General features: G+C 40.7%; 2 protein-coding genes across 3 annotated transcripts in view; one reads left to right on the top strand and one right to left on the bottom strand.

Moving 5' to 3' along the window:
* Positions 1 to 8,060, top strand: part of LOC109988694 (oxysterol-binding protein-related protein 10) — a 72,296-nt gene extending 64,236 nt beyond the window's left edge. For both annotated transcript variants that reach the window (XM_065948364.1, XM_020640267.3), the window contains exons 10-13: positions 3,433 to 3,619; positions 4,259 to 4,441; positions 4,528 to 4,681; positions 4,883 to 8,060. In XM_065948364.1, the coding sequence (XP_065804436.1) occupies positions 3,433 to 3,619; positions 4,259 to 4,441; positions 4,528 to 4,681; positions 4,883 to 4,951 (593 nt within the window). In that variant the 3' untranslated portion in view covers positions 4,952 to 8,060. The remainder of the gene's footprint in view (positions 1 to 3,432; positions 3,620 to 4,258; positions 4,442 to 4,527; positions 4,682 to 4,882) is intronic.
* Positions 8,061 to 8,866: 806 nt separating this feature from the next.
* The window catches only part of LOC109988675 (dolichyl-diphosphooligosaccharide--protein glycosyltransferase subunit STT3B), a 95,949-nt gene continuing 77,048 nt past the window's right edge, over positions 8,867 to 27,767 (bottom strand). Inside the window, exons 8-16 of the mRNA XM_020640232.3 lie at positions 26,595 to 26,643; positions 25,750 to 25,904; positions 23,592 to 23,803; positions 21,035 to 21,222; positions 18,681 to 18,852; positions 18,013 to 18,186; positions 14,650 to 14,763; positions 12,438 to 12,644; positions 8,867 to 11,897 (exon numbers count right to left, since the gene is read on the bottom strand). Coding sequence (XP_020495888.2) covers positions 11,823 to 11,897; positions 12,438 to 12,644; positions 14,650 to 14,763; positions 18,013 to 18,186; positions 18,681 to 18,852; positions 21,035 to 21,222; positions 23,592 to 23,803; positions 25,750 to 25,904; positions 26,595 to 26,643 — 1,346 coding nt within the window. The 3' untranslated portion in view covers positions 8,867 to 11,822. The remainder of the gene's footprint in view (positions 11,898 to 12,437; positions 12,645 to 14,649; positions 14,764 to 18,012; positions 18,187 to 18,680; positions 18,853 to 21,034; positions 21,223 to 23,591; positions 23,804 to 25,749; positions 25,905 to 26,594; positions 26,644 to 27,767) is intronic.

The following is a 27,767-nucleotide window of genomic DNA, read 5'->3' as shown; positions in this document are numbered from 1 at the left end:
CCAATTCCGCATCATACTTTTTACATCACGTCTTGCATAAGGAGACCCATGAACCCCCTACCATTCAACCGGGATAGTCTCCCACTGTGAGGTGCATGTGTGAACGACCAGATCAGGATTATTTCAGGGTCAGCCCTCCTGAAATTCTCTAGAAACTTTTCAGGTGTGCATATGTGAAAACAGTGGCAGTGTCCTTTAAAAGAGAACGAGACCTCTCCCATGATCAATAATCCAGTACGACCTGTCAGCACCTTCACACCCTGTACTGTAGGCTGTCACCCTGAGCAGGGACACAGGAAGTCCTTGAGCCATATCCACTGAGACTGGATGTATGACCTGATCCGTTCAGACATCACAGCTCCTCTGATCAGCGGTCAGCTGCTCGTGACGCAGCAGATCATCAGTTTGGATTCTTGTGCTGCCGTCAGAGAACAATGAGACCGTCATATACAGAGAATATTGATTAGTGGGCTTTTTCTTTGTTACTTTATTCCTGATAGTAGTAGATTGTGTGAGTTTATAATTGGCTCAGACGGTGAGTCAGCTCACAGAATAAGAGAGGCTTCTCAAATGAGACTTTCTGTTTTTTTTCCCCCTCTGACGGTACATTCAATATTTTGTGTCGTTGAAAAAACCTATAAGAAACTGTATGAAGCTTTGACAAACAATAATAAACATTTCCCCCCAATAGACCACAAGAGTGGGAGTAGAGAAGGAGTAAAATCATAGGGAAACCACAGATGCCACTTTGTGACAGGCATGTACTGAAGGACATAACAGGTGACCCTTCTCATCCACTGCACTCCCAGTTCAAAGTGCTTCCATCAGGTCGGTGATTCAGAGCCACAAAAAATGTTTATAAAAAAAAATTGTACCAAATGCAATAAAACTATTAAATTCATAAAGAAGAAAATGACCCCCCCTCAACTCTAACTGCACATTGTTTTATGAAATGGCTGTTTTTAAACCTATAACTTTATGAAATGTCTTTTCACTCTGGCTTATTATTATACTAAATAATTAAAGAGCCCACATTATGCCCTTTTTGGGGTTCGTATATTTAATCTATGTACCTACTTTTGTACGTTCACAATAGATAAAGTTTGAAAAAAGTGTCTGTTTTCATGAACTGCTCCTCCTTGTTCCCTCTACACTCTGAGTCCGTCAGCTACACTCTGTTGAGCCCACACTGTTAGACCCCACGTGGGCCAAGTCTGCTCTGATTGGTCTGCCAATCCGCTCTGTCGTTATTGGTCAGTTGCTCAGCACGGTTCTCGGAAATGTCCCGCCTCTTTTACCATATTGGGAATGCAGCCACTGGCTCCGTCCGAGGGGAGCATAAACATTAGCACCTTAGCACTACTGTGCTACCGCAGGCTACGGCATATCGTGGGCGTGCTACAGAAGTTAACGGGCGTGCAACATGAGCTGCTGGGCTTGCCACAACGAGCCAATGGGCTTAGATCAGTGATATCACACTGACAATGACGCCGCACGGACACATTTTTATCGAGGGGGGCTAGAACCGAGCGTTACATGCAGCTAATGCTACAGCTAACAGGAGGAGGTAGGAGAAGCTGCGTTTCCGCGGACTTTGAATTTTTGCACATAGATGTGCCTAAACATGTACAGGACACTTGGAAAACACACTAAAGGTCATATAAAACATATAAAAAGCATAATATGGGACCTTTAAAATTACCAACCATGCTGACTGTGATGTTGTCGGGGACTACAGGCGCTCTCCTGGTTTCCTGCTGTGCTTGAATGTTGTCTTGTTTGTCATAATGTTTTTTCTGTCTTGTTCTTGTGAAGCAAAAGACAATTTTCCACTTTGTGGACAAATAAAGTTCTATTGTATTCTTCTATTCTTTTCTATTATATTCTTCTATTCTATTCTAGTCTGTTTCTAGTCTCTGTTTTAGTCTGTCAGAGACTAATCTGTTCAATGTGAAAAATATCAACAGATTAGTTAATATTAAAAATCATCAGTACAACTCTGCAGCGCCCCCTGTGGTCACATGTCAGATTGGGTCTCAGTACCAGAAACTCATTCCTGGAGTTTCTTGTTTGTTATGGCAGAGAAAATGTTTTGCACGCCTAAAGCCTAGTGGTTATGATGTTCTCCTAATGTACAGAGGCTGTGGTCCTTGACAGAGTGGCTGTGGGTTCAAATCCGACCCCGTTCCTTTGATGCATGTCGTCCCCTGCTCCCTCTCCAAACATTTCCTTACATATACATAGAGACACATATACTGTAAATAAATAGATAGAAGAGAAAACAGAAGACTGAAGGAGATGACATTCAGACCCATGTTGTGCCTCGCTGGCCTGAGTAAAGTCAAGTCAACTTGGTCAAAGTAAAGTTAGGTCATGAATAAGCAGCTCATATCAGCTCTACTTAAATACTGCTTTAAAATCCCCGAGGATGTATTTCTTTTCTAAACTTCAGATAAAAGATCTCTTTCCCACTTTGTGAGCTCGACATTTTAACATTTGTACACTAGCCCTTCTGCATAATTCATACTTTGACTTTTGATTCTTTAAGTTCATTTTCATTATAAAACTTCTGAACTTTATTTAAGTAGAATTATGGACGCTAAACTTGTAGATTATTCTCACACTCAATGATTTCCTTTTTCACTGGTTTCCACGTGGTGAGGCTTACAGACTGGCATCTTAACAGAGGAGAAAACTGGAACATGATGTCTACAGAGCAGTGTTGTGACTAAATAGGTTAATCTCTCTCTGTTTCATGACGGGACCACACAATTGATCCTGTGTAAACATGTGATTACGGTATAAGAACAGGAGGCTATTCATGGACATGTGAGGAGCAGAGGAGAATCAGAAAAATAAATCCACTTGTACACCGACTGTGTGACTCGGATGATGACTAACATGAGAGGCAATCAGGAGCTTAAAGTATAATATCCTCTCTTCTGAGACGCAGAGACACACTGCCTGAAGGAGATATCAGCTGCTTGTATCATGTGGGATAGTCACTGTGGGACTTTATTAAACAAAGTAGTATACTTTTAATGTAATAGAGAGTACACACACACACACACACGGGCCATGACATCACCAGCAAACTGCAGTGATTGTTTATTATCGTCAAATATGACATTTTGTAGAAAAGTGAGGCAGTCTGCAGGAACATCAGCCTCTTTAAACTTCTATTATCTTTAAACTTCTATTATCTTTAAACTTCTGTTATCTTTAAACTTCTATTAGCGCTAAACTTCTATTATCTTTAACTTCTATTATCTTTAAACTTCTATTATCTTTAAACTTTTATTATCTTTAAACTTCTATTATCTTTAAACTTCTATTATCTCTAAACTTCTATTATCTGAAGTTGTCTGTCTCTGTGCATGTGAGTTCCCATCATGCATCTTATAAACCTCCCTCTCTCTTTCCTCCTCTCAGGGGTCCTCTGTCTCCTGGAACACGATGAGGAGTACGTCTTCACGTTACCCTGTGCCTACGCCCGCTCCATCCTCACCGTGCCCTGGGTGGAGCTAGGCGGCAAAGTCTCCATCAACTGTGCCAAGAGCGGCTACTCGGCCACTGTCACCTTCCACACCAAGCCGTTCTATGGAGGGAAGGTTCACCGGTGAGGGTTTTCAACTCTTGATTTAAACACCTTTATTCTACCTGTTGATTAGAATAATACATGTGGTGAATACTGCCTACAATGATATATCCATTTTCAGAAAGATATGAAATTCATTCACTTCATGCAACTTCTGCATTGAAACCAGTTGGAATCCTTTTTACACATATTTATTTAAGCATCTTTTTCTTGTAAAGCACTTTTCATCAAAATATTTTTCCATTTTGACTTTATCGAACCAAAAACAAAATCCACGGTCAGTCAAACTGTGAAACACAGATATTCACTCACTGTTTATACTGTCTACATCTGCTTCAAAAAAGTCTCAGAGCATGAAGGATGAACTGAAACAGCGGCTCATGTCTCGCTTTGTGCTCTAAAGCTGTTTCACTTTTTCAATATTTAAAACATTCTGGATATTATGAAGTCTAAATCTTTTCATTAGAATGTTTCCACTTCGCGCTCCAATTCATACAAATAAAGTAATTCAGTTCCAGGATACAAGAATAAGTAATGCTAACTATTCCAACAGTTCAATGTGCTTCATAAAATAATGAAAAACGTTATCGAATTTTGAGTACAAAACAAAATTGGGTGGACAAATCAAATTATTAACAACAATGTCTCTGGCACACACAGAGTGACGGCAGAGGTCAAGCACAACCCGACCAACACCATCGTGTGTAAAGCTCAGGGCGAGTGGAACGGCACGCTGGAGTTCACCTACAGCAGCGGAGAAACCAAAGTGATCGACACGACAAAACTACCCGTCACCAGAAAGAAGCTCCGGCCTGTGGACAGACAGAGCAGGATGGAATCCAGGTGGAGGAATACTGATTTCTAAACAGGTTACTTTATGTAGTGCCAGATAAAGGAACATTGCTCTTACCCTCTACTTTCATTTCAAGGCGGTTATGGCAACATGTCACCAAGTCTCTGAAGGAAGGGAACATGGACGAGGCCACGGAGCACAAACACAGACTGGAGGAGCGACAGAGAGGAGAGGAGAGGCAGAGAGCGGCTGATAACAAACCCTGGACTCCCAAATACTTCACCAAAGAGGTACAATGTGCTGCATTAGTCCTGTCTTCTCTGGTTTCTCAAATCATTACTGGGTCAACTGGATAGAAGCAGAACTATTAATTTGGATAATATCTCAAAAGAGGTCAAACTATAATCATCTGCATGACTACTTTGGTCAATTTTGGTTAACTGACATCTACTCAATGTTTTTCTTTCATTTTTCCTCGTTCCCATGTGCAGGGAGACGGTTGGACCTACAACAGTCCGATGTGGACAGCACATCTCTCTCCTCTAGCGGACAATAAGTGATCTCCTGCCTCTCCACGCTGAGTCAGCAGTCAGGACATCAAACACAGGGAGCCGAGTCCTCCTGGACTACAGACTCCCCAGAGTGACACACTAACAGGAAGATACAAGGTGCCAAAAGGGATCTTCACTGTTATATCCAGGACCAAGCGGTGGGAGCTCTTGGGACAAAAGTCGATTTTTATAAATAGTATTACTATTCAAAGTAGAGTATTTCTATTTTTCACCTTGCCAAGGCCTTTTTTGCACACACACACACACACACACACACACACACACACACACACACACACACACACACACACACACACACACACACACACACACACACACACACACACACACACACACACACACACACACACACACACACACACACACACACACACACACACACACACACACACACACACACACACACACACACACACACACGATGTTTTACACAGGTTTTTTTTTTAATGGTTTCTCGGACAGTGTCAATGTTTGGTTCTAAGCTTTTAGTTCAAAATGCAGCGTTAGAATGAATATATAAAAAAGTTCTTTGTTACACATAATACTGTAGCTGTAAATGAATTGTTTATAAAAGCACTTTTCCCATAGATTTAATAAACTAAATATTTTATATCTATGGCTTTTACCAGTCAGGGTGGTCTCTCAGAGCTTTACAGGAAATAAGGACACCTTAAATAAATCTTAACATGAAATATAAACCAACAGGTAAAACATTAGATTGTGTGTTAGTATGAAGTAAACTTCTAGAAAGTGATTGTTTTGTCTGCACTATGAATGTATTTGGGCACATTTACACAAGATAGAATACTTCTTTTCCATCTTTTACTGTTACTACTACATCGTGTTTTGCCCTTTCTTTTTGAAGGTCTCTCAAAATATTATAATCTCCAACAGGTGAGACGCAGACCTTTTACATTTCCATTACTACCTCTCGTATTCAGCTGTTCCAGCCATTAGCCACTTATTATTCCAAGAGAAAAACATGAGTTTGTTTGTGGCAGAGTCCTCACTCTTTGAATCTTTTCTTTCCTTTGTTTTTGTATCCGTGGCCCTCAGTTGGCCCTTAGCCTGTACCTTCTGAAGTTCATACTTCTTGTTTTTGAATATGGATGAGGAGAGCTCGCAGAAACACACAAACAGGCGCTCTAATATAGGGGTTAATTGAAGGTTTAAAAACTAATTTCAAGGTTTATATTTGGGCTTTCTTTGCCTTTATGGTGGGGAATAAGGAGCCCCAGGTTGGATTTGAACCCCAGGCCGCCCACTTTGAGGACTATGGTCTCTGTTCATGGGGCGCGTGCACTAACCACTAGGCTACCGATTGCTGGAATGTTTTTTTTTCTCCGAAGATGAGTGGATAATCTCCCAGAATAACAATCCCTGAGACCTGGGGTAACCAGCCAAACTGAAGGTTTTAAAGATCTAAACTTTGATCCATTTCATCGGGTTCTTGACTGAAAACTTATTTTCTCTTTTTGCCTTATGGTTTTTTTTAATTTAATGTCCCGACTGCCTGCTTTCAGTTGAAATACTCAGATTCAGTATTTAAAGCCAGATGCCTCTTTGTAGCATACGTCATTTCCATGACAACATGAAAGACAGACCTGGTTCATTACGGTTTGATGACACTCGCCTTACATGATACTTACAGATTTCTTTTTTTTAATATATATCTTAAAAAGGATTCACTGAAGTAGAAAATGATTGTGATAAAAGAGGAACAAAAATAAAGACCTTCTACTTTTTGTTTTGTTTTAAATGTGATGTCTCACATCTGTTATTTTCATCTAAGTGTTTAATGATGATTGTATATTTATCATTCACTCAGGTAGAGGAGCCAAGCCACATCTTATTTGTCATAATGCAGGTCAAAGCTCTGCCTCTTTTTCCCCGTTAAAATCCACATCATCCTGATGATGCAATCTTTTTTTAACTTCACTGAATGATAGGACTACAGAATCAAGCTTCTAATCAGGAACTCATTGATTTCCATAGATTTAGTAAAACATGTTCAAAGTTCCCAGATAATAAACTCTATTATAATTACTTCCCCCTTATTTATGTATCTAGCATCACCAATATCCATCCATCAAAAGGAAACTAATGACCATCATCCTCTTAACCTTGGTTCAAGATTAATGCAAGCACACCAGATATGCTAGATGGCGAAGGCTTAATGCCATTCTGCAAACTCGAGGCTTTGAAAGGTTGGTCCAAACAAACAGTGGGCAAAGTCACAGTAACTACGTCCACCTTCTATCCAGACTAGAGTCAAACTCTAACTTAAGCTTGAAAAAACATCTGAGACTTTATACACATTGTTTCATCGCAAGGTGATTTAAAGGGATACTTCACTCATTTGCATGAATCTTTGTATCATTAGAAACCTGGTAGTATTTTTGAATGGTCGTGCATCCTGCCCTCATTTTCCTCTGAGATGTGAAATCTTTGAATTTCTAAGTCTGAAAAGGAGCTTCCAGTGACGCAAAATTCCAGTGACGATTTTTGCGTCACTGGAAGCTGTTGCGGTGTGAAACTACAACGCTAGTTCCTCATATTTTCGATCACTGATGCTACAGACCAATCACAGATCAGTGGGTGGGAACTCACTCCCAGAATCAAAACTCAACATCCGCCGTATTGCGTGGAAGCTATGCTAACAGGCTCTATGGAGAAAGCTGATAATGGCGAAAAAATATAAATATAGCTGTGAGATGGCTGCTGCCGACAGGCCGCCGGGACACAAGACCAGCCTGTCGCCAGCGACCGTCTCGCCGCTATATTGCTATATTGCTGCCGCTGGCCGCTGTCAGCTCAACAGCCGAGACATAATGCCTTCCTGTCAGCGGCGGTGAGGATGAGGAGCTGGGGCGGACTGGTCGTGTCGGTGCTCATAGACAATGTTTGTCTATGGACACAGACACAGAGTCTGTTTTCTGTCTGAATCAGTTGAGGAAATGGGCTTATGTGTTGAAGTAAATATGTCTGTAAATGTTTTTATTTCTATATTTCTACTGCTATACTGTATATTTTGGAGAAACTGTATCGATCGAATTTCCCTCTGGGATTAATAAAGTATTTCTGATTCTGAAATAGAGGACCTTAGTGGGAGTGGCCTGCGGTGCTGTGCATTCTGGGATTTGGTGTCTTTCACCCACAAGCCAAAAAGACACTTTCTGCCTTTTCAAGGCCAAGAAGGCACCAACTTCAAAATGTATTTCACATTTCTACTACATATATGACCCCAATGTCAATACAGATTCATGTTTCAACAGCTGAAGTATCCCTTTAATAACCCAAAGTAAGAGCAAGAACAGTAAGAAACTTCAGGAGCAAAATGTACAACTATGATTTGAAGATATTAGGTATACAATTTCAGTAACAAATGGCATTTAAATGTATAAAATAGTTGCTCATTAAGGGTATGCAGACACTGACATGTTTGTTTTTTTTCATTCATCCATCAGACTTAATTTTTAGATGAAATCATTTATAATCCCTAAGTGTTTCTAACATGGTGAAAGGCTGGATCATTCACCTTCAGAGGACTTCATGAAGATACAAAGTCGTCATTAAATTATAATCTGTTAAGAGGAACATGCAGCTTCCAATCAAAGGGTTGTATGTGTGTGGAGAAACTCTTAAAAATGTTAGTATTTTACCTCACCCTTGGACCACCTGGTTAGCAACCATCCCCAGACTTCAAGTCGTTCTTTCCACTTACTGTAATGCAGCAGAAGCAAACGTCTTGGACTGAAGGCTAATGCTGCCATCAAGTGGTTGGCTTTCTGTTCACCTCGCTGAAAAAAATGAAGATACTAAATGCATGTTTCAGGCTTGTTCTGTTTAAAATGACATAAAGCTTCAGGAAGGGGACACATGAATAAAAAGACCGTACACAAGTTTAGTCATTAAGGTGTATATTTAAAGATGGCTGAACAGAACAACAATGTAAAAATGTAAACTTTTGAAGATGAGGGAGGGATTTCATCAGACAGCACTGAGTAAACTAAAACATGAGCAAATTTAGTAGAGGAAGCGTTTAGCTGCTCCTAATGAAGCCCAAAATGAAAGAAAAAACTGTACATCACATTAAGGCTGAGTCTGAACTCTCTCCTCTCATGGGAAATCAAAGGACGTGACACAGTTTAGGCGAGTTACAATAACAATGTGGCATTTTGTCGAAGGTGTGACGCCTCCGAGTAATGACACTGTGTTTCAGGGAAGCTCAAAGTTAAGAGAACAAAGAAACTCAGAGAGAAGAAAAAGAAAAGAAATGAACAGGTAATAGGAATTATAAAAGTAACTTTCTGTGAGATGTGACAAAACAAGTTCTGCTGTTTGATGTGTTAGTCTTTTGATGTGTCAGTTATTTGATACAAAAAAACTGCTGAAGCGTGCACGTGTGCGCGCACACCTCTAGTGTTTGGACATGGCATCTGTAAATCCAGACACACAGAACAGTGCAGTGCCTGAAACATTACAAGTTAAAGATGCATGTTCTAGTGAAGCTGTGTCCTGATGGTAAACCCTTTAGAGGGACAATACTTATGTTGTGTGTTTTTTATTTTAGTCATTTTAGGTTGAAAAAAAACGAGAAACGTTTCTTTGTTTCAATTAAAGAATGAAGTTTGGGTAAATATGTCGGCTGGTGAGAAAAAGAGTCCACTAGTAAGGTGATGTTTTATGGAAGCTGGAGATCATCAGTGCATTCAAAGATCGATTTAGTCTAGCCAGTTCACTACAGCAGAAACTGTAAACTCATTAAAGGGTCATTTCACCATTTGTAATAATGACGCCAATGAAATATTAATATCAGTATGAGTTGTTTTTTTCTAACATTAAACTTATTTTACAAAGTCAGGGCGAGTTATTAGAAAGAGATGTTTCATAGACTTTAAAGGTCTAATGGAAGTATCTAGTTTGACTTATTTCATGGATTCAAATCATCTCAGCCTGATTCCTTTAGATGTTTAAATTGACTGAATAAGCACTAATAATTATTTTGTTATTTTAACTCTTAAATGTTGCCCGTTAGTTTTTGATTGGTTGGTTTAAAGATTTGGCTATTTTTGTTTCATGTCAGTGTAAATTGTAGTTTTTGGAAGGTGGAGGTCAAGGCGTATAAAACCTGACAGTTCAAGAAGCCATGTTGGTCTCTGGGAAACAATCTGACCCTTTATCCCATTTAGTGACATTATAAAGAATACACATCGTTACACACTCCTAATGCTGAGCAGCTTTTGATTCTTTGTGAATAAACTACATTTGGGATGATGTCATGTTTTTTAGAACTAGAGTTGAGTGGTGTTGTTCCATCTTTACCTGCAGGAGGATTTTTTTCTGCTTTTTCTTTTTGGTGTTTAAACTTTTGGTTGGTCAAAACAAGATACGTAACAGCATCACATTTATCTATTTCCCCCTAACATCTTGAGGACAACACTCGTCTTTGAAAACACCAAGTTGCAGCCCTCATGCTTGCCGGCATGTTTGAGAATGATCCACATACACATAGTACCTCTTCTTCACTTGTATGCAGTATTGGGTTAGGACACGAGGACACTTCGTCCATCTTTGTCACAGACTTTGATGGAAGTGTTCTTTCCTGACCTTTGTGATCTTTCCTTGTTTCAGTGCTTGTGTACCAACTACCCTTCTTCACAGTTCAGCAGTATATTTCCAGACATCTTGAAAAACAAAAGTCTACTTTCCAAAGCCTCAGCCTGGCAGAAGCACTAAAATGATGAGCTAAACTAAACTACAAAAAAAAAGTAGACGGTCACAAATAAATGAGGCGATGATGACCAACAATGAGGCACTAGGCTTTGCACACAGAACCTAGACAGCTCCCCCTGAAGGGCGGGAGGCCTAATTTATTATCACTACTTTTTACACACAGTTGCCTGCTTCCGTCTTTAAAACCCTAGCAGCAGCAGAAATCTACAATCTATGCAATTTAAGATGAAAAAGAGGGCCGGGGCGAAGGGGAACATTGTAAAAATTCACATTCATTCTTCCAACCAAATCTCAGGCCTCTCTTTACAAGAATTATTGCATTCACTGTTCTATTTGCTGTCATAAAAAAAAAATCACAAAGAAATTAAGAGAAAAACAAAAAACTGCATATTTTAAAAATCACCACAATAATCCAATATATTATCATCCTTTTAGACATTTTTTGTACACAACATATTTACACATTAGGCCAATTTTTTTTTTTTTTTTTGAGGACTTTGTTGGAAAAGTAGGACGGGGGAGCCAGGCAGACGTAAAGGAGATGACGATGATAATAAAAGGGTTAATATTACAGATGAACTGTGCCTAAATGTTCCTCCATACCGCATACTCTCCTCTGTACACGTGTCAGGAACAAGTCCTTAGCTTTCACTCCTGCGCTTCCTCTCTCAGTGATGAGTTCACATGTGCCATGGAGCAAGGTTGATGGGTCTTTGGTGCAAATGTTCCAAGTCTTCTCTCTTTTCCTCAACTTCACATCCTCTCAACCAGATACTCGCACTGATAAGCAGTTAATCAACGTATCACAAAAAGTAACCGACACAGAACCAAGTAGAGCAGCCCGATGCCTCGACACACATTTAAGTAAAAAAAAAAAAAAAAAAAAACAGAAGAAAAAAAAAATGCAGAAAAAAATGAGCAAGACAAAGATCCTCAGGATAAAACAGACAACAGATCTGGAACTAGCCAGATATGACACTTCAACCTCCTCACCACAAGGTAGCGCTCTAATGGGAAGCGCTCGAGTACCAAGTGCCAGATAAACGGCCCTGTGTTCTTCTTCATTGGTTGTTCGAGGTTTCTTCGCATTTGTTTGTTTTCCTAGAAGGGTCCATGGTCATCATTATTTTTTTTGGAGTTTCTTGCCTTTTCTCAGGGCAAGTTTGTTCCTGATGTGTCCTCGCTTCCTCTTGGCAGTCTGGTGGAAGAGAGAGAGAAATACAGAATAGAATATTTGAAGTATAATTGAATAAAAGGACTCTTATCATTTATGACTTCAGTTCATTGATAACGTTTTGAATTTGGACTGCAGTACCAATTTTAAACGCTAGGTGTCAGAGTTACATATTGCTACTAAAAACAAGTTAAAAACGACGTTATAAATTCACATACATGATAAACTAGGGTTAAATGCGGGCAGACAGCAAGCAACACAATGTTTTTCTAGCACAAATCAGGGATGAAATTATTTTTTTTGCAGGATTTCTAAACTCTAAATGAGCTTCCCGTCATGTGCGTAATTGTTTTTCGCAGCCTGTGTTATTAGAGTAAGTTAATAAAGGACTTATTTTATTAGTCATAAAATAGATTAATCATAATCTGTTCAGTTTGTGTAGCGAGCCCGCCATACTGGACCGATGGACTGATGAAAAACCAGATTAAGACCTGGAGAGAAAAACATATCTATATATATAATATAAATATATTTAAACCTCTCAAACACGATGTCTCTCTCTACCTTTTTGGACGTGTACTTCTGCTTGGGCACCACACTGCGAGGCTTGTGGTCCAGCGGCTCTCTGTTGTCCAGCTTCTTGACCTTGTAGATCCTGACCAGCCAGTGCTCTGAGGTGAACGCCTCCTCCAGGTGCTTGAACTTTATGTCCTTGTTGCCGATCTCTGCGTTACGGGTCCGGTCGAAACCAGGTGGCGTCCGGAAGTCGAGCTTAGAGAGGAGTAGGAATATCATTAGACTACGCAGCTAGCAGATAGCAGCTAGCAGCTAGCTATATGCTCTGGTTAAAATGTTGCATTAAATATATTTTAAAGAATAGTTCAGATTTTGTAACTAAAAATGGAAATAGAATGAAGGTAGTTATACACACATCACATAGTGCAGGGTAATAAAAACAAACAAACAGTTTTAATTAAATAACAGGCCACACTCTTACTCTATACCAAAACTGTCTTAATAAACGCTACATTTCAACAGTTTGGTCTCTGTAAGGTAATTATATGAGCGTATAAACACTGTGATCATAAAATAATTTTGTGGCATGGAGTCATGCAGGTTTGCCTGTTTTGTCATTGCTAGCAGATGATTAGCTTAGCTCGCACTACACAAAGACTATAAACCAGGAAGTAGCTAGGATGGCTTTGTCTCGAGGTGACAAAAACAAAAAAAGGTTTTTGGGTAGGAAAAAGAAACAGCCAAATTAGCTTTTCCCTTTTCCAGACACTAGACTTCATACATTCAGACATAAGGGAGTAATTCATCTTCTCGCAGTACCATCTATTTAAACAAAACTTTAACATGACATACTCTTAGGAAGAAAAAGAAGCATCTTTTCTGGACAGATACAAACTAGATCAAAAACAGTTTTAAAAAGAAAAACAAAAAGTCTGACAGCACTTAGTTTACAGTGCAGCCTGTCAGTCTACCCTTATGCCACCATTACCCTCAGTATGATCCAATAACAGCCTCTCATTGTTCCCATTCTGCTGTTAAAGCCTCTGGCTGCTCCTCATACTGCGTCCTCCTCACTTTTGATTTGCCCTTGTCACCTCCATCTTCAAAGCTACAGTCTCCTACCACCTTCCCTGTTTCCTTATTTCTCTTCAGTCCCCACTCTCTCTCTCTCTTTCTCTCTCTCTGTGTTTCCATCTACATTACCTCATGTATGCCTTCAGAGAGCCTCAGTGGTCACGCTGTGTGGTATTTAATTATTATAAGTCACAACAGTTTAGTCTGCTGACTAGTATTTATTAGCATTGTTCAACGAGACGTTAAAATGTTAAGAAAAATAATTAAATCAGTGGATTTGCAGGAGATTTGGAGTCCCTACTTTCTATTCTGTGCTGTATTATTCATTGACTTAACTCAGCTAAAAACTCCACTACCCTGAATACCTCAACAAAATCTACTCATTGTCTTTCTCCTGATGTCCTCTAAGCCTCACTTTCTCCTTGTCACATCCTGTTCTGTAAATCTAATCTGCAGCCCCCCTACTCTAACTCATTCCCTCCTCACCTCCCTCTCTCCTCACATGCTGCAGTCTCTCTCTCTCTCTCTCCATCCTTGTCACTCTAAAACAGCAGCATAAGCTACACAGAGCTATGGCTGTTTGTCTACGGATGGTGGCTGCATTGATTCTTCCATCTCAGCTGAGCTGTTGTCCCGGAGAGAAGGATCCCTCTCATCTCCCCTCGCTACCTGCCAGAAGTAGCCGTGGCACATTTCAAAGCCTAAGCCAATCCCTTCGTATTCCCCCTCCATCCTTTCTTTCCACTCCACAGCCTCTTCTCAGAACCTCGGGAGCTCCAGAAAGGCATCTCCTTAAATCCTCTTCTGCCTGTCTATCAGCCTGCTCTGCTTTTAGAATACAGTAGCAGGAAGTGTTACACCTTGGTGGCAGCTGCTTGTTATTCTTTGGTAATGCTGCATGCTGGATTATATACAGTAGCCGTACATTTCTTTGGTGGTGGCAGCTGCCTGTTACTTTCTGATCCTGGCACAGAACTGGAACTAAAATTATTTGTAGCTACAAATCGGATCATAACCCCCGCCCCCCCAAAACCTCTGAAAACATTCAAAGGAGAGTTTTCTCTTTGACCTGCCTGGCCTCGTCTGGAGGTGAAACATTCATCAAAGACATGCAGACTGGAACTTTTTTCAAAAAATGTTTTTGCTGGCCAGCAGGTTACGTCTTTTATTAGAACTGTGTCCTTACCTGCATTTCACCAAATCGATAATAGGACATCTTGTACATGAGGCAGTTGAGCAGAGTAGGTGAACCGGCTTTGTCCACCCTGAACTCTCCCTGAGGGGTGAAGTAGTCACTTTCCTGAAGAAGACAAAGACGGAAGTATGTGAAGAGAAGAAACTTTTTCACAACACTCGATGCAGCTCAGATACAGCAGGGTGGATGAATCACTTACATCCAAAAAAGCTTGTTTTTTTCACATGACCATGAAAATAATAATAAATAAGATAAATAAAAAATATAAATGAAACTACAGAAGTCAAGTCAAACTGTGTTCATAAGTAACATCATTTTAAAGTCAATCCTAGTTTCAACCGGGAACCAATTGATATATTTCAGAACTCAGATGATGTGTTTGTATTTTTTTGGTTCAGGTGTGAATCTGTGCAGCTACATTGATGTATTAATTTTTCATCATCTGACCCTGACAGAAAGCCCCTGAGTTTTGATATATTTTTTTGGGTGGCAAAATGCTGATTTTGTAAGCTGACTCATGTCTCTGACACTTTCTTAAATTGAGATCGTTGTCCATTATAACACCCAGGTTTTTTTGCTTTGTTCTTGCCATCAATGGACAAAGATCTGAGATGATGAGCTGCAATTCTGTGACTGGGAAGTGAGGGAATGTATGGGATCCAAGTCCTCTGGAGGTAATATGTATAATTGTGAATCATCTGCATAGGTATGGTAGTTAATTTTGAGCTTCTAAATAATATGAGTGAGTGTGAGCAAGAAAAAAAAAAAAAGTAGTGGTCAGAGAATAGACCCTTGAGGAACAGCTGGACACTGGCTTTTTTCCAGCTCTAGTTCACAATGGACACAAAGAACTGCCTTTCCTGATGGTAGGTTCTGAACCAGTTTAAGACTGGACCAGAAAAAGGAATAGTTAAACATATGAGAAGCACATCTATTATGTTTATTTGGTTTTTAAATCAGTTAGTATGAACGAGACACAGGTCACAGAAAGTGATGTTCAAAGGTGCTGGTAATTGGATTCTGAAGCACTGTAACTGAGCCAGGTTAGCGGTGTAGAGTTTATAGGCTTTATTCAATGCTTGGCTAACAATGTGGCTGTAACTGTATGCTGCTTACCATACAAACATAAGTGTGGTATCAATACTTTCATCACAGTCTTGGCAAAGAAGGACTTACAGGCATTCCCAAAAAATTGAACCTGGTGACTATCATTGAAGTAGCCAGGGTTTCACTACTAACCATGACAGGTCTTTAATGCTGACAGAGTCGGGGTGGGGGATAATGAAGCACACAACCATACTGGCTAACACTGAAACTATCACAAAGTTTTGCTTCCAAGTTAAAGAAAACATTGAGAGAATAAAACCTAAATTAAGTGTTTTTTAGTGGTGTTGGGCCACGCAGGCTTAGGACAGTCAAACAATGGACTTGGGCCTGCACATCTGTGAGAAGCCTCATTTGAGTGATTCACTGAGATCACAAAGAGGCCTAAAAGGACTCGTTATCCCAGAATCCCCTGTGGTACTTCACACCTATGTGTGACGTAAAGGGGGGACCGGAACCTGAGGGAGACCCAACAGGAAGGCGGCCAGGCCAATCTTCCTTTGTTTTAAGTTTTGGCGCGCAGGTAATCCGCGGCCGGCAGTGTTCTGAATTTCGAGCTCGGATTGTCCAGTGAACGCATCTCAGTTTCTCGGAGAGCGTCAGACTATAACAGATTATCAGAAAGATAACGGTCTTATTCCGTCCTGCAACGAAAGGACATCAACGGACATCTTTCCACTCAACGGAGACCCAACGAAGCCGCTCTTGCCGTAAGGGACCCTCGTCGCCATCAGACGCCTCTGCACCAGGACGGACAGAAGATCTGTTTTATCGCTGGACTCTTTTCCTTCACCAATTGCGGGCAAAGCAATTCACAAGTGAGGCTTAATTAGGTCTGGGCAGAATTAGCTTTAGAGAGTGTTTTTAACAATTGTTTGATTGATGCAGAAACTGTAATTTTTATCTTTGTTGGACCGCATTTCTTCTCTCCTCTTTTCTTCCCCTTTTACTAACAGACACACACACATATTCCCGTGTAGACGTACATCTGGAGACTAACTCCACCACCGCGCCATTACACACACAGATCTATACACTCGCGGCCGTCCAGACGCCTCAGAGACACAGATCATGTAGGGCCTAACTCGGTCTCTTTTAGACATTAAGGCCACATTAGGTCTTTGTTAGGTGTGCGCCATCGGAAGGGCGAGCACGTGGGACGAAGCAATCTCCCCCCTCTCTCTCTCTTTCTCACACACACACACACACACACACACACACACACACACACACACACACACACACACACACACACACACACACACACACACACACACACACACACACACACACACACACACACACACACACACACACACACACACACACACACACACACACACACACACACACACACACACACACACACACACACACACACACACACACACACACACACACACACACACACAGGTCTTTGTTAGGTGTGCGCCATCGTGAGCGACCACGTGGGTACGAAGCCATCTTCCCCCTCTCTTCCCCCCGCACGCACACACGCCTCTTCCACAAGCCTTGCTTGATAATGTTTGATGCTTAGATTAGTTTATGATAGTTATTTGTTTGATTAAGTCCATTGATTTTTATTGGTGTTGCTTTGTTTAAATAAATTCTGTTATAATTTTAAGAGAGCAGTTGTTTGTCATTACTGGCGTATTTGCATTGTGATATAAGCTGGGTGCGTGGGCTTTGTGTACGGATTTCACGCCTTCAATTTATTAAATATAGTTATTAATTATTAATAATATTAGTAATTCAATAACTAATTTGAGACTGATTTGAGTGATATTTTGGTTATATTAGAGTACAGGGTGGTGTCCCAAAACGAGATTAAACATAGTTTAATGATATTTAATTTATATTATTAATAATTAAATATAATTATTATAGAATTAAAAGAATATAACCAAAGTTGACTTGATACAACCCCAACAGGGGTCTGACAGTTAATTAGGAGTTGTGTGTTCATGCTCTGAAAAGAGTGTGCCATGGTGGCATGAAAATAATTAAATAGGGAAATGAAGGACGGAATATTTTCTTCCAATAAAAAGGGTTACCATTCAGGATGTGCTACTGAGTAAATAATGAACATTTCTATAAAGAAGCACATTGGGCTGAACATCGCCTGTCCCTGAGTAACATTTTAAAGAGTGTCAGCGTGCATAACAGTGAAGAGGAAACATTGATTTCACTGCTGTGTGAGTGCTCGCTACATGACTCAGTGACAGGGGAAAGCTGCTGTCGCACACTTACCCTGATGTCCTTGGGGTGCTCTCCCTCCGCTATCCTCACCATCCACAGGAACTTGTTTATATCGTCTCCTGAGTAGCCGATTACACCCCCGAAGATGATCAGCACGTAGTCGACATCCAGCGACCTCATGATTTGGTAAGCTGCGCTCTCGTTTGATGACATGGCTTTCCCCACCTTAAAACAGAGAAGGAGAAGGTAGAGCTTAAATAAGGTTTCCTCTGTTTCACAAGGAGCTTCAATACGGGGAATCATTAAACAGATTTGTCTCGTCTTCCCTGTAATTACATTTTCTTTGGACACATGTGGGCCCAACAGGCAGCAGGTAGAGAGAGCACAAAGCTACAGGGCCTCAACAGACTGAACTAAAAAAGACAATAACATGCTCAATATTTGGCAGCAGAGGTACAGTGAAAAACAAATTCAATCAAACGCACAGAACCTGACAGCTATTAACTGAATGTTCAGTTCAGTGTAAATTGAGTGTGAAAACAGTCTGGAACTAGATCATCTTCTTGTAGTAGGGAGCAGTTTTATACAATGCAGCAATGCCATCAACAAATCACCAAAGATCTCGCTACTCATCCGATGGGAGCTACATGAAGTCATTGGTTTCTCTTCCAAGGAATAAAAGAGAGAAGGAAAACAAAGTATGAAACCAAAGTGTTTACCAGTGCTATATGACTGTTGTTCCACGTGTTGTTATCGACTAGCGTGGTCCTGTTAGCCATGCCGGCTATTTGGTAGCCGTAGTCCCACCACGACATGACGCGTGCATGCTCGTCTGTGTTCTGCCTGAGCCAGTAGTAGGCCTCCCTGAAGTCATCCAGGATGTTACGTGTCCTAACAAGACAGAAAAAAAAACATGTTGACAGGTAAAGGCATTGACAGGCATAAGACATTAATATTTCATGCAAGACTTTAAATCAGGAGGGCAACAGGAGCTGAAAATAGAGCATAATAAACCGAGGGTTAAAAACACCTCGCACTCTGACGATCATGTCCTAAATTTACCTCCGGGAGCGAGGAGCAGACATAAAGCCAGGCAACCAATTAAGTGAAGGTAGTGTAATCACATTATGTCTAAGTGTGTGCAGTGATGTGTGAGTGTGTGCCAGAGTGACAGCTCCTCTGCTCACAGATCCACGGCTGAAGCATTGTCTAAGAGTCGCCGTGCCATCATTAATATATGTATGAGAACTTGATTCTACCATTTAGTCTTTGCGTTCAATATTTCCTCCCTAATGCATAAAGAGAATAATTATGCTGGTAAAGAATGTCAGAGAGAATAATAAATCAGCTTTTTGTGAATTCAGAGATGGTTCACAAATGTTTTCTGTGACCTAGAAACACTGAGTAAAGCAATCATTTTAAAAGGTGCACAAATCTATATTTCCCCAATCCTCTTAGGATATATACATATCCTTAGAATACATACACATATCCATATATACATATCCTTAGAATACATACACATATCCATACTGTTGGGCCTCAGCCATGTGTGTGGGACAAAGAACTCAGGCCTGTATCACAGTTCTCAAGCCTGACTAGTTATTTTGGAGGCAACTAAACAAAGGAAAAAAACTCCAACAGAAACTAACCAATAGGTGTGAAAAGTGGGGGGGTGGGGGGTGTCTGAATTCTCTATCCTCATTGGAGGAGGCCTGAGGTAAACCCACAGGCAGCTCCAGTCTTTAAAAGCAATCGCCAGGCATTTCTTCCTTCTCTTCAAGTGTTGTCTGCTGACACTCGAGGATAAACTCTCCAACAAGATGGACTCCAGCATTCGAGACAAACCCTTTCCTCCTCTTGACTTACATAGGTTAACCTCCAGAGCTGAGGTGGCTCAGTCTATGTAGCTCTTCACATGCTGAATTCAAGCATCAGAGGATTCAGCTGACTACTTTCCACTGCATATTTTTAGGAGTTTTGGGCGCAATCAGATGCTATCAGGTTCGAGCAAAAAGAAGAGTTTCTTTCCTTTGATTTTTCGTAGGACGTCATTGAACGCAACTGGACAGGAGCGCTGAAGGAAGCCCACTGATCCCTGAATCCACAAGGACACATAAAGAACTCGGCTCCTGCAACCAGAAGACCCTATAGAGCAGCGCTCTGGTCGAAGATCTGAATCCCGCTACCCTCCTCCTACATCTGCCACGAAGGAACCCTGCCTGAATCTGTTGATTCAACAGAGTGATGATCTTTGCAACGATCACCAGGAGTTACCCCAAGTAAGAGCTTTGGTCTGGGCAGAAATAGTTATGTTTTCTTTTATAACCACTGATAATTATGCATCATTGTTGACGACACGTCACATTCTGTTTATTATCTGTTGTAAGCTGCTGCATTTGTTTTATTGTAATGAACCGCTGTGTTCGCCTATGTATGTATTGCTATGCTAGTTTATCTTGAGTCAACGGCTTTCAATCAGAAAGACCAGTGTACCCGCCGTTGAATCAAAGTCCAGCCACTGGCTTTCTGGTGTTTAAGTATTAGTTACTGAACTCAGCTCAGAGAGCTCAAACTATTCCGAAAGGTAGCCACACGGCTGTCCACCATTTTGTCACCATGTGACAAAGCCACATGGTGCATTGTCTCTCTCCACCATCTTGTTCACACACACACGCACGCATGAGAGACTGATTTGAGTGATATTTTGGTTATATTTCCCTGAGTACAGGGTGGCGCCCCAAACGAGATTAAACATAGTTTAATGATATTGTTATTTATATTATTAATAATCAAATATAATTATTAAAGAATATAACCAAAGTTGACTTGATACAACCCCAACAATACATATCCTTAGAATACATATACATATATACATATCCATGTAACACATTCTTCCTGCTGCCCTCAGAGCTCTAGATACTACTCACATGTGCTCATTAGCATGCAAGGTAGAGCAATCGTACCTTCTGCATTATGAACTGTTAAGATCGTCATTAACGTTCATCAACACATCTCAACTGGTGTGTGTGCGTCTCTGTGTGTGTCTTTGTGTTTGTGTGATTGGTACCCGTCGTGGTTGTACGAGGCGAGCACCACGCTGGGACTGGAGTAGGCGTTGCTGGTGACCCAGGTGCAGTGGACAGCGAACATCATGAGCAGCATCAACATGAGCATGGTGACGATGGACTTGATGTTGGGACCCAGGCCCTCCTCTGCCTTCTCCTGCTCTGACACATGCTTGCGCACCTTTCCGGCCTGCAGGGGGAGACAAACACTATGACCACGGTGCTGCAGATTCTGTGGCGTTTCCAGGAAGATGAATTATTGAGCGGGATAAATTATTGAATGAACTAATTGAGCAAAGTATATTAGGGCATCCAGAGTGTTGTTCAGTGAGACAAAGTGGAATTAGACAATTCATTCAGGGAGGGAGAGTATCCTGGTTGCTGGTATTTTGATTGTTTAAATCAGTTATTCAGAGAATTTTGATCATGAATCAGACATTTAACATACTTATTAATAAGCTAACCTATCCATCAACATGAAAACTTAATGATGTATGTATTTCTTGTTAACACAGACAGGAGGATAGTATCTGAGTCTGAAAGCCACCATGTAGATCCTCATCAAAATTGTGTGTACTGTTGCTACATTGTTTAAATGTTTATGACCTCATATTTATACATTTTCAAAACATTCTGTTTTTTCTATTTTTATTTGTGTCCTTATTTTTTTTTTGCCTTTAAACTATTTTTGACTTTTAAATCCGTTCCTTTCAAGTTTTTAGTTGCAAAATACATCTCTAGGATTTGCTCGGATGCATCATAAGGGATGCTCCAGGGGTCACTGAGGGGTTTCAGGTCTTTCAACATCAGGCCAACCTCATGACCCATCCATAAGTGACCCATCCAAGGTTGATCAAGTCCTGGAGTGGGGTTCTCATTTAATGCAATTAATAAAATGAAGTCATAGCCTGAGTTAAAAGTAAAGTTTCCTAGCCTTACTAAATTGTCTTTCGCTGCATAAAGGATGTGTCATGAACAGTGGAACCACACACAGACTGTTTTGGTGAACAATTGATGGCTTAAAGATATCATCTAGGGAAGGAGAGACACTTGTGATGGTGTCTTTATGAGGGGGGAGCGGTTAAAACAAAGCCACAGTTTGGCTCTGCTGTGATTGCAGTCGGAGGAAAACTCAACAGAGCCAGACTGCTCAAATTCTGGTAAGAAACAGAAACAGTTGCAGTTTATGGAAACTGGTGAGCGAGGCTATGGGGAGTGAAGAGCTGACAAACATGCAGTAACTCAACAAAGAGTGTGTAAGGTCAAAGAGAAACTCAGAGAGACACATCACTTTCTGTTGTTGAGTGTGTTTGCTCTGGTAGAACAGGAGAGGAAAGTTTTACATTTGAGGCCTCTGATGAGACACATTAAAGCGCTGTAGTGTATAAGGTGGTCAAAATGTTTCCATAGCAAGCGAGAGGAGGGACTGAACTGCACATGATGCCAAATTATTTGTGCTATTTAGACAATAGCTGTAATTTTTTGTAGTATAAACCCAAAAAGTTCTCACTCCTTGGTGACTTTGATGTTTGTTGCTGTGGTATTGAAAAAGGTTCTGATATTGTTGGATCATTAATACTCTCCTATCCAAGTCTGGCATTGTGACAACCCTAGTAATAAAGAGAGATATACTGTGCAGGGGTTGACATTAAGTTAAAGTTGCAACTGGCCCTCCGGGGTTAGGGTTTTCAAATATCACTGGCCAAACCATTGTAACCACTGGCCCAGGAACATTACTTTTGATTCTAAATAACAGTCACCAATTTACTCTTGAACCATTCTGCAAGAGTAAATTACAACTTCTATTTAATTAATTGAGCTCTAATTTTAAACATATTGTGTTTAAAATTGTGTTTATTCAACATGTTGGTAACTGTAAGAGTCTACTTAATCTGATATTAATATGAGGCTGTGATAGAGCTGGAATCTCTCCTCCTTTCTTCTCTGTGAGAAATTCTTCATCCTTAGATCTTTACTTTAGGAGCTCTCTTAAGGGCTAAGATGCTTTGTGAATAACTTTTATCTTTACCAGGATCCAGTCTTTAACTTTAACTTGTTCCAGCTCCTCCAGCCGTTCTGTTTTCATCATGCCCTGCTGTCACTCTCCAGGTGATTTTTTTTTTTCTTTGAATGCTGATTTTAGCTCGGCTTTTGTCGGGATCTGATAGTTTTAAAACCGTTTTACCAAACGTGTGTTTTAGTAGAGAAAACCTGCGTTACGATCTGTGTGCGAGTGTAGCGAGCGCGCTCGCGGGAGGGACAGCAGTGAAGCCGTTGGCTGCCTTTCAACTGTGACACACATGCGCGCGTACGAGCACTTATGATACGTTGATGCTGTAGCAGTTATTAGTGCGACTTTTATAAAAAATTTACTGACAAAAAGCACTTTGAAATTAAGAACGTGTTACTGTCTATTTTTTTTTTAGGCAGCTGAACGTGCAGTCAGCTTGTCCGGACTCTGTCAATCATTCATCAGGGCCAGCGGGCGAGTTATAATGTCGAGCCCTGCTGTGTTACATCATTTCTGTAAATGTTGTTCTGAAGTTATTCTGTCCTGACCTTGTCATAAAGATTCCCAGAATTCCTCTTGTCGTCCTCGTCGCTACTGTCCTCTGCGGGGGGTTTCTCCCTCTTAGTGTCGTCTCCCATGTAGTGCTCAAAGACGCTGGAGAATGCCACTGCAGACAGCATGCACACCACCGGAGTCAGTGTCAGCATCAGACGCACCATCACACCGGCGAAATAGACCGCACTGATGGCGTACAGGGCCACTGGAAGGTAACAGGAAAAGAAGGCGATGAGTGTGTGCAGAGAGAGGAAGGGGGGGGGGAGTAGATAAAGGTCGGACAAGGAGAAAGACGATGTGAATGTAAAGAAGAGACAGCAAATGGAGTGGAGAGGGGGAGAAGGCGATAAATTGAGTTGTTGGACTAACGCAGCATAATCAGTCGACGTGGGCTCTGCGGAAGTCAAACCCTAAATGAGGAGAGCGCCGGCTGCTCTCTCCGTCCTTGAGAAGGGACCCTGCTCAACAGGTTCGGGGCTAATCAATATCTGTAATAGGCTGATTAAGTCTGAGGGAGAAAGAGAGCGCAGAAGGACTGATTTCAGCGCTGTAAGGTGCTCTGCCATTGATCCTGGCTGTCTGACATTAAAGTTTGAGATGAGATGTTGAAGAAAGTCAGTCACACACTCAGACAGCTGAAAGTGCATCATGACACAGGAGAGGAGAAAGTGCTGTGTTTGATTTGGCCTTTGATAAACTATTCACAAATTATGCTGGTTAATTATAGGCGATTAGATAGATGACAGTCAAAATAGAACAATTAGCCATTAAAGGACTATCCACTTACGCTGACAAATGGGGAATGAGAAAAATAGAGTTTTGAAGTGGGAGGCCCATTCATTTTAGACAACATGCTCTGACTGTCGACTGGAGCGCCGCCAAGGCTGGGACAGTCACAAAACTCTCCAGATTAAACAAACAGTGTTCTGTTAAGTCTGGTTCTTTAATTTAAAAAAGTCAAAAGGTGGAAAACTGTGTCATTAATGAGGTAGTACCAGTGGTGGAGTGCAGGGTATATGCAGGTCTCCATAGAGTATACACACTTCTTAATCTCCTTTGATTCACACCATGGATTGACTGACTATATTCAGTAGTATGCTGCATTTTGTTGTTTGGATGGTGAAGATCACTACTCTGTCTCTGATTTGCAGGTGAACTCTGACTAAATCTGCAAGACTATTCTTACATCTCACTGTTTATAATGGAGGCTGTTTACACACTTCTTCAGGCACCACTACACCACTGGGTAATACTATTAACTTGAAGTTTCACTTTGGTCCATAAAGTTTGAAATTCAGTCGAGTGTGACGTTTACAGCGTGAACCGAAGCTAAAAATCAAGCTGTTAAATATTCCAATAATCCAACGTAGGTCACATTTAGTGAATGTTTACACAACTGTAATGAACGTGTTTTGGCTTGATAGGTAAATCAGATACATGAACGTTCCAGCTCCAGCAGGCTGCTCTTAAGTCTAAATGTTAGACTTCTAATGTTCAACACGCTAACACGGTTAGCTGATTAAAGGTTTAACAATGAATGACGTATACAATAAGCATTCTTACATTTGCTATGTAGCAAGAACTGCTGAGGCAGGTATGGAAATAACGATTGTTGTTGATCAAATAATTAGAGTTGATTAACTGATTTGTACAAAAATGCCACACACAAAAAAAGCTTTTAAAAGCCAGTTAATGTTTTGTTTTCTCCAAATCCCAAAAACATTCAGTGAGTGTGACTAAAAAAGCACAGAGGAAGAAAATCTCAACATTTTAAAGCCAGAATAAAGCTATCTTTCCACTTCTTGCATTAAAAGTTGCATAACATGTTCACAGATTTCTAGAACACTTGGGGATTACTTTTTTGTAGATTGACCAACTGATTAGGTAATGAGTTTAACAAAGTATTACAATGTCTAACAGTTGGACATATATTTGATCTGATCACATAGACACAGTAAGAGAAAAGTCACAAGATTATTATTATAAGTCACACAGAGGGGGGGCAGCAATGTGTTCAAAATCGTTCATATAGTGTGGATATTACACTCCATCTGGTTCATCGTCAGGGGAATGTGTGCACAAAAATCCAGAACAAGTGGCTATAAGGTTTTCAAATCATATAAAAAAACATTAAAGATTAGAAGAGCCTACCAAACACTCGTTCATCATTAATGTTCTTGATGCAGAACCAGAGGCCGGCTGGGAACGTGCAGACCAGGATGTGGAGGTCGAAGAAGAAAGAGACCCACGTCGTCGGCTGGTGCTCCGACACAGACGCTATGATGGGGATGTGGATCTTAGCATAGCTAGAGGAGAGAGGAGAGGAGAGGAGAGGAGAGGAGAGAAGAGGAGAGGAGAGGAGGGGAGGGGAGGGGAGGGGAGGGGAGGGGAGGGGAGGGGAGGGGAGAGGAGGAGATAATTTGTGTTGTGAGCGTTGGGAGTGCTGAGACAAATTATACAATAGATCCTCCTGATTAACTCCTGAATTATGAGGACCAAAAGATAATTTACCTCCCTAGAATGCTTACGGTATAAAATGAACAAAATTAGCATCTGGGATGAGTTACATTCTCTATGTTGCTGTTAGTTTATTTTATCCTCTGTCTGATCTCTCTTGATTCTCTCTGGGCTTTGACACAGCAGCAGTTTCTATCCTATTTGAAATATTTTAAGTGTTTTGTGATTACAGCTGGAAAAGAGAAAACACACGGCGCATTAAGAAATTAGTCTCAGTCTCAAGAGGAAGAAGAAAAAAAAACAGAAACCTCTCCCATACTGCAGACAAGGGGGAGAATTGATTGGCTGTGCTGAAATGTAAAACACGTTGCAGTGCGTTTGGAGAACGCTGGGTGCTCGGTTCAATTTGGAAGTAAGACAATTTCTCAACATAGAGTCTGAAGGGGAGGGGGGTTTATAGCCGTCCTGGAAAACACACACATGCACTCGATTGAACAAGTGTTTCATTGATGGTGAGTGTGAAGGTCAGCAGAGCTTACCCGGTGTCCCAGAGAGAGTAGAAACGACCACTCCACGGAGCAATGTATCCTGCAGAAAGAGAAGACAATCAATACAGAAATATAGAAGTGTCTTCATTTCAACCTTGAAGTACAAAGAGTGTTTGTAGGAGCGCAAGAAGTTTTGTTGAGTATAAAAAGAAGCACCACTTTTTTTTTTATTTAAGGAAAAATGTAACTTGAGAATTTTTTTTATTGGATCTTCTGTAGTTTTATTTTTTATTATTTACAAACTGAAGCCGGCTGGACAGCATGAATACAGAACGCTTCCTCCTGACCCACAGGCCAGTTAGGATGTGTAGCAAAGATTGCCCGAGGATAATACAAGGCATGTTTACATTCCAGTTTGTGTATTCCTCCGGTGAAACAATATGTTAATCCGTAATGTGCTACCATACATCTACTTACTGGAAACCAGATTAAAGTTTTGATCCATGAACTGTTCTGTAACAAGAAATCAGCTCAGCAGCAGTTTTTTTTTTATTGTGCATAAAGTTTAAAGGCACAGAGTGAAGCCACATTCAAATGATGAGCTGTGCAATCACATTGTTCAATATTGCAATAGCGTTCTGAAGTGTGATAAATAAACAAACATTGAAGAGTGAATATTAGCTGAAAGTCAGTGTGATGTCTTATCTGCTGTCCTCAAGTTTCACACAATACGATTAAAAGTGAGCCGAAAAAAAAAACGTCCCCTTTCTTCTTATGCTACAAAAACATTCCACTACATTTATCATATCTACAATAAATAAAAAATAATAAAAGAAAAACCCGAAACAGACAACAGTAAGGCTCCGTCTAAGTTTACAGCATCTTAAAGATAAACATGTTCACACAAAAAGGCCCATAGTCTCATTAGGACTGACTCAAGTTTCTCTGTAGATGTTCTTTAAGTCTCTTTTAAAACTGTATACAGTGTTTTTAGGATAAAACAACCTCTCACAGCTGAGGTTAGCGGATAGCTAGCTTTAGCTTCACCTGACAGCATCAAAACTATTATCCTCAGGCCTCCATCTAATAGAGAAGACGAAGTTCTGAGGGAAAAGTTTTTTTGGGGTGCATAGAATCAGGTTTTTTTTGTGCGGTTGGGAATTTGCATATTTCGATAACGATGAAATCCAGTAAATTTCCCACCCCTATCACATTGAGTTTTCA

The sequence above is a fragment of the Labrus bergylta genome, chromosome 19 (assembly GCF_963930695.1).
Source record: "Labrus bergylta chromosome 19, fLabBer1.1, whole genome shotgun sequence".
NCBI classification, from domain to species: domain Eukaryota; kingdom Metazoa; phylum Chordata; class Actinopteri; order Labriformes; family Labridae; genus Labrus; species Labrus bergylta.
This window is presented reverse-complemented; position numbering and strand designations above follow the sequence as displayed.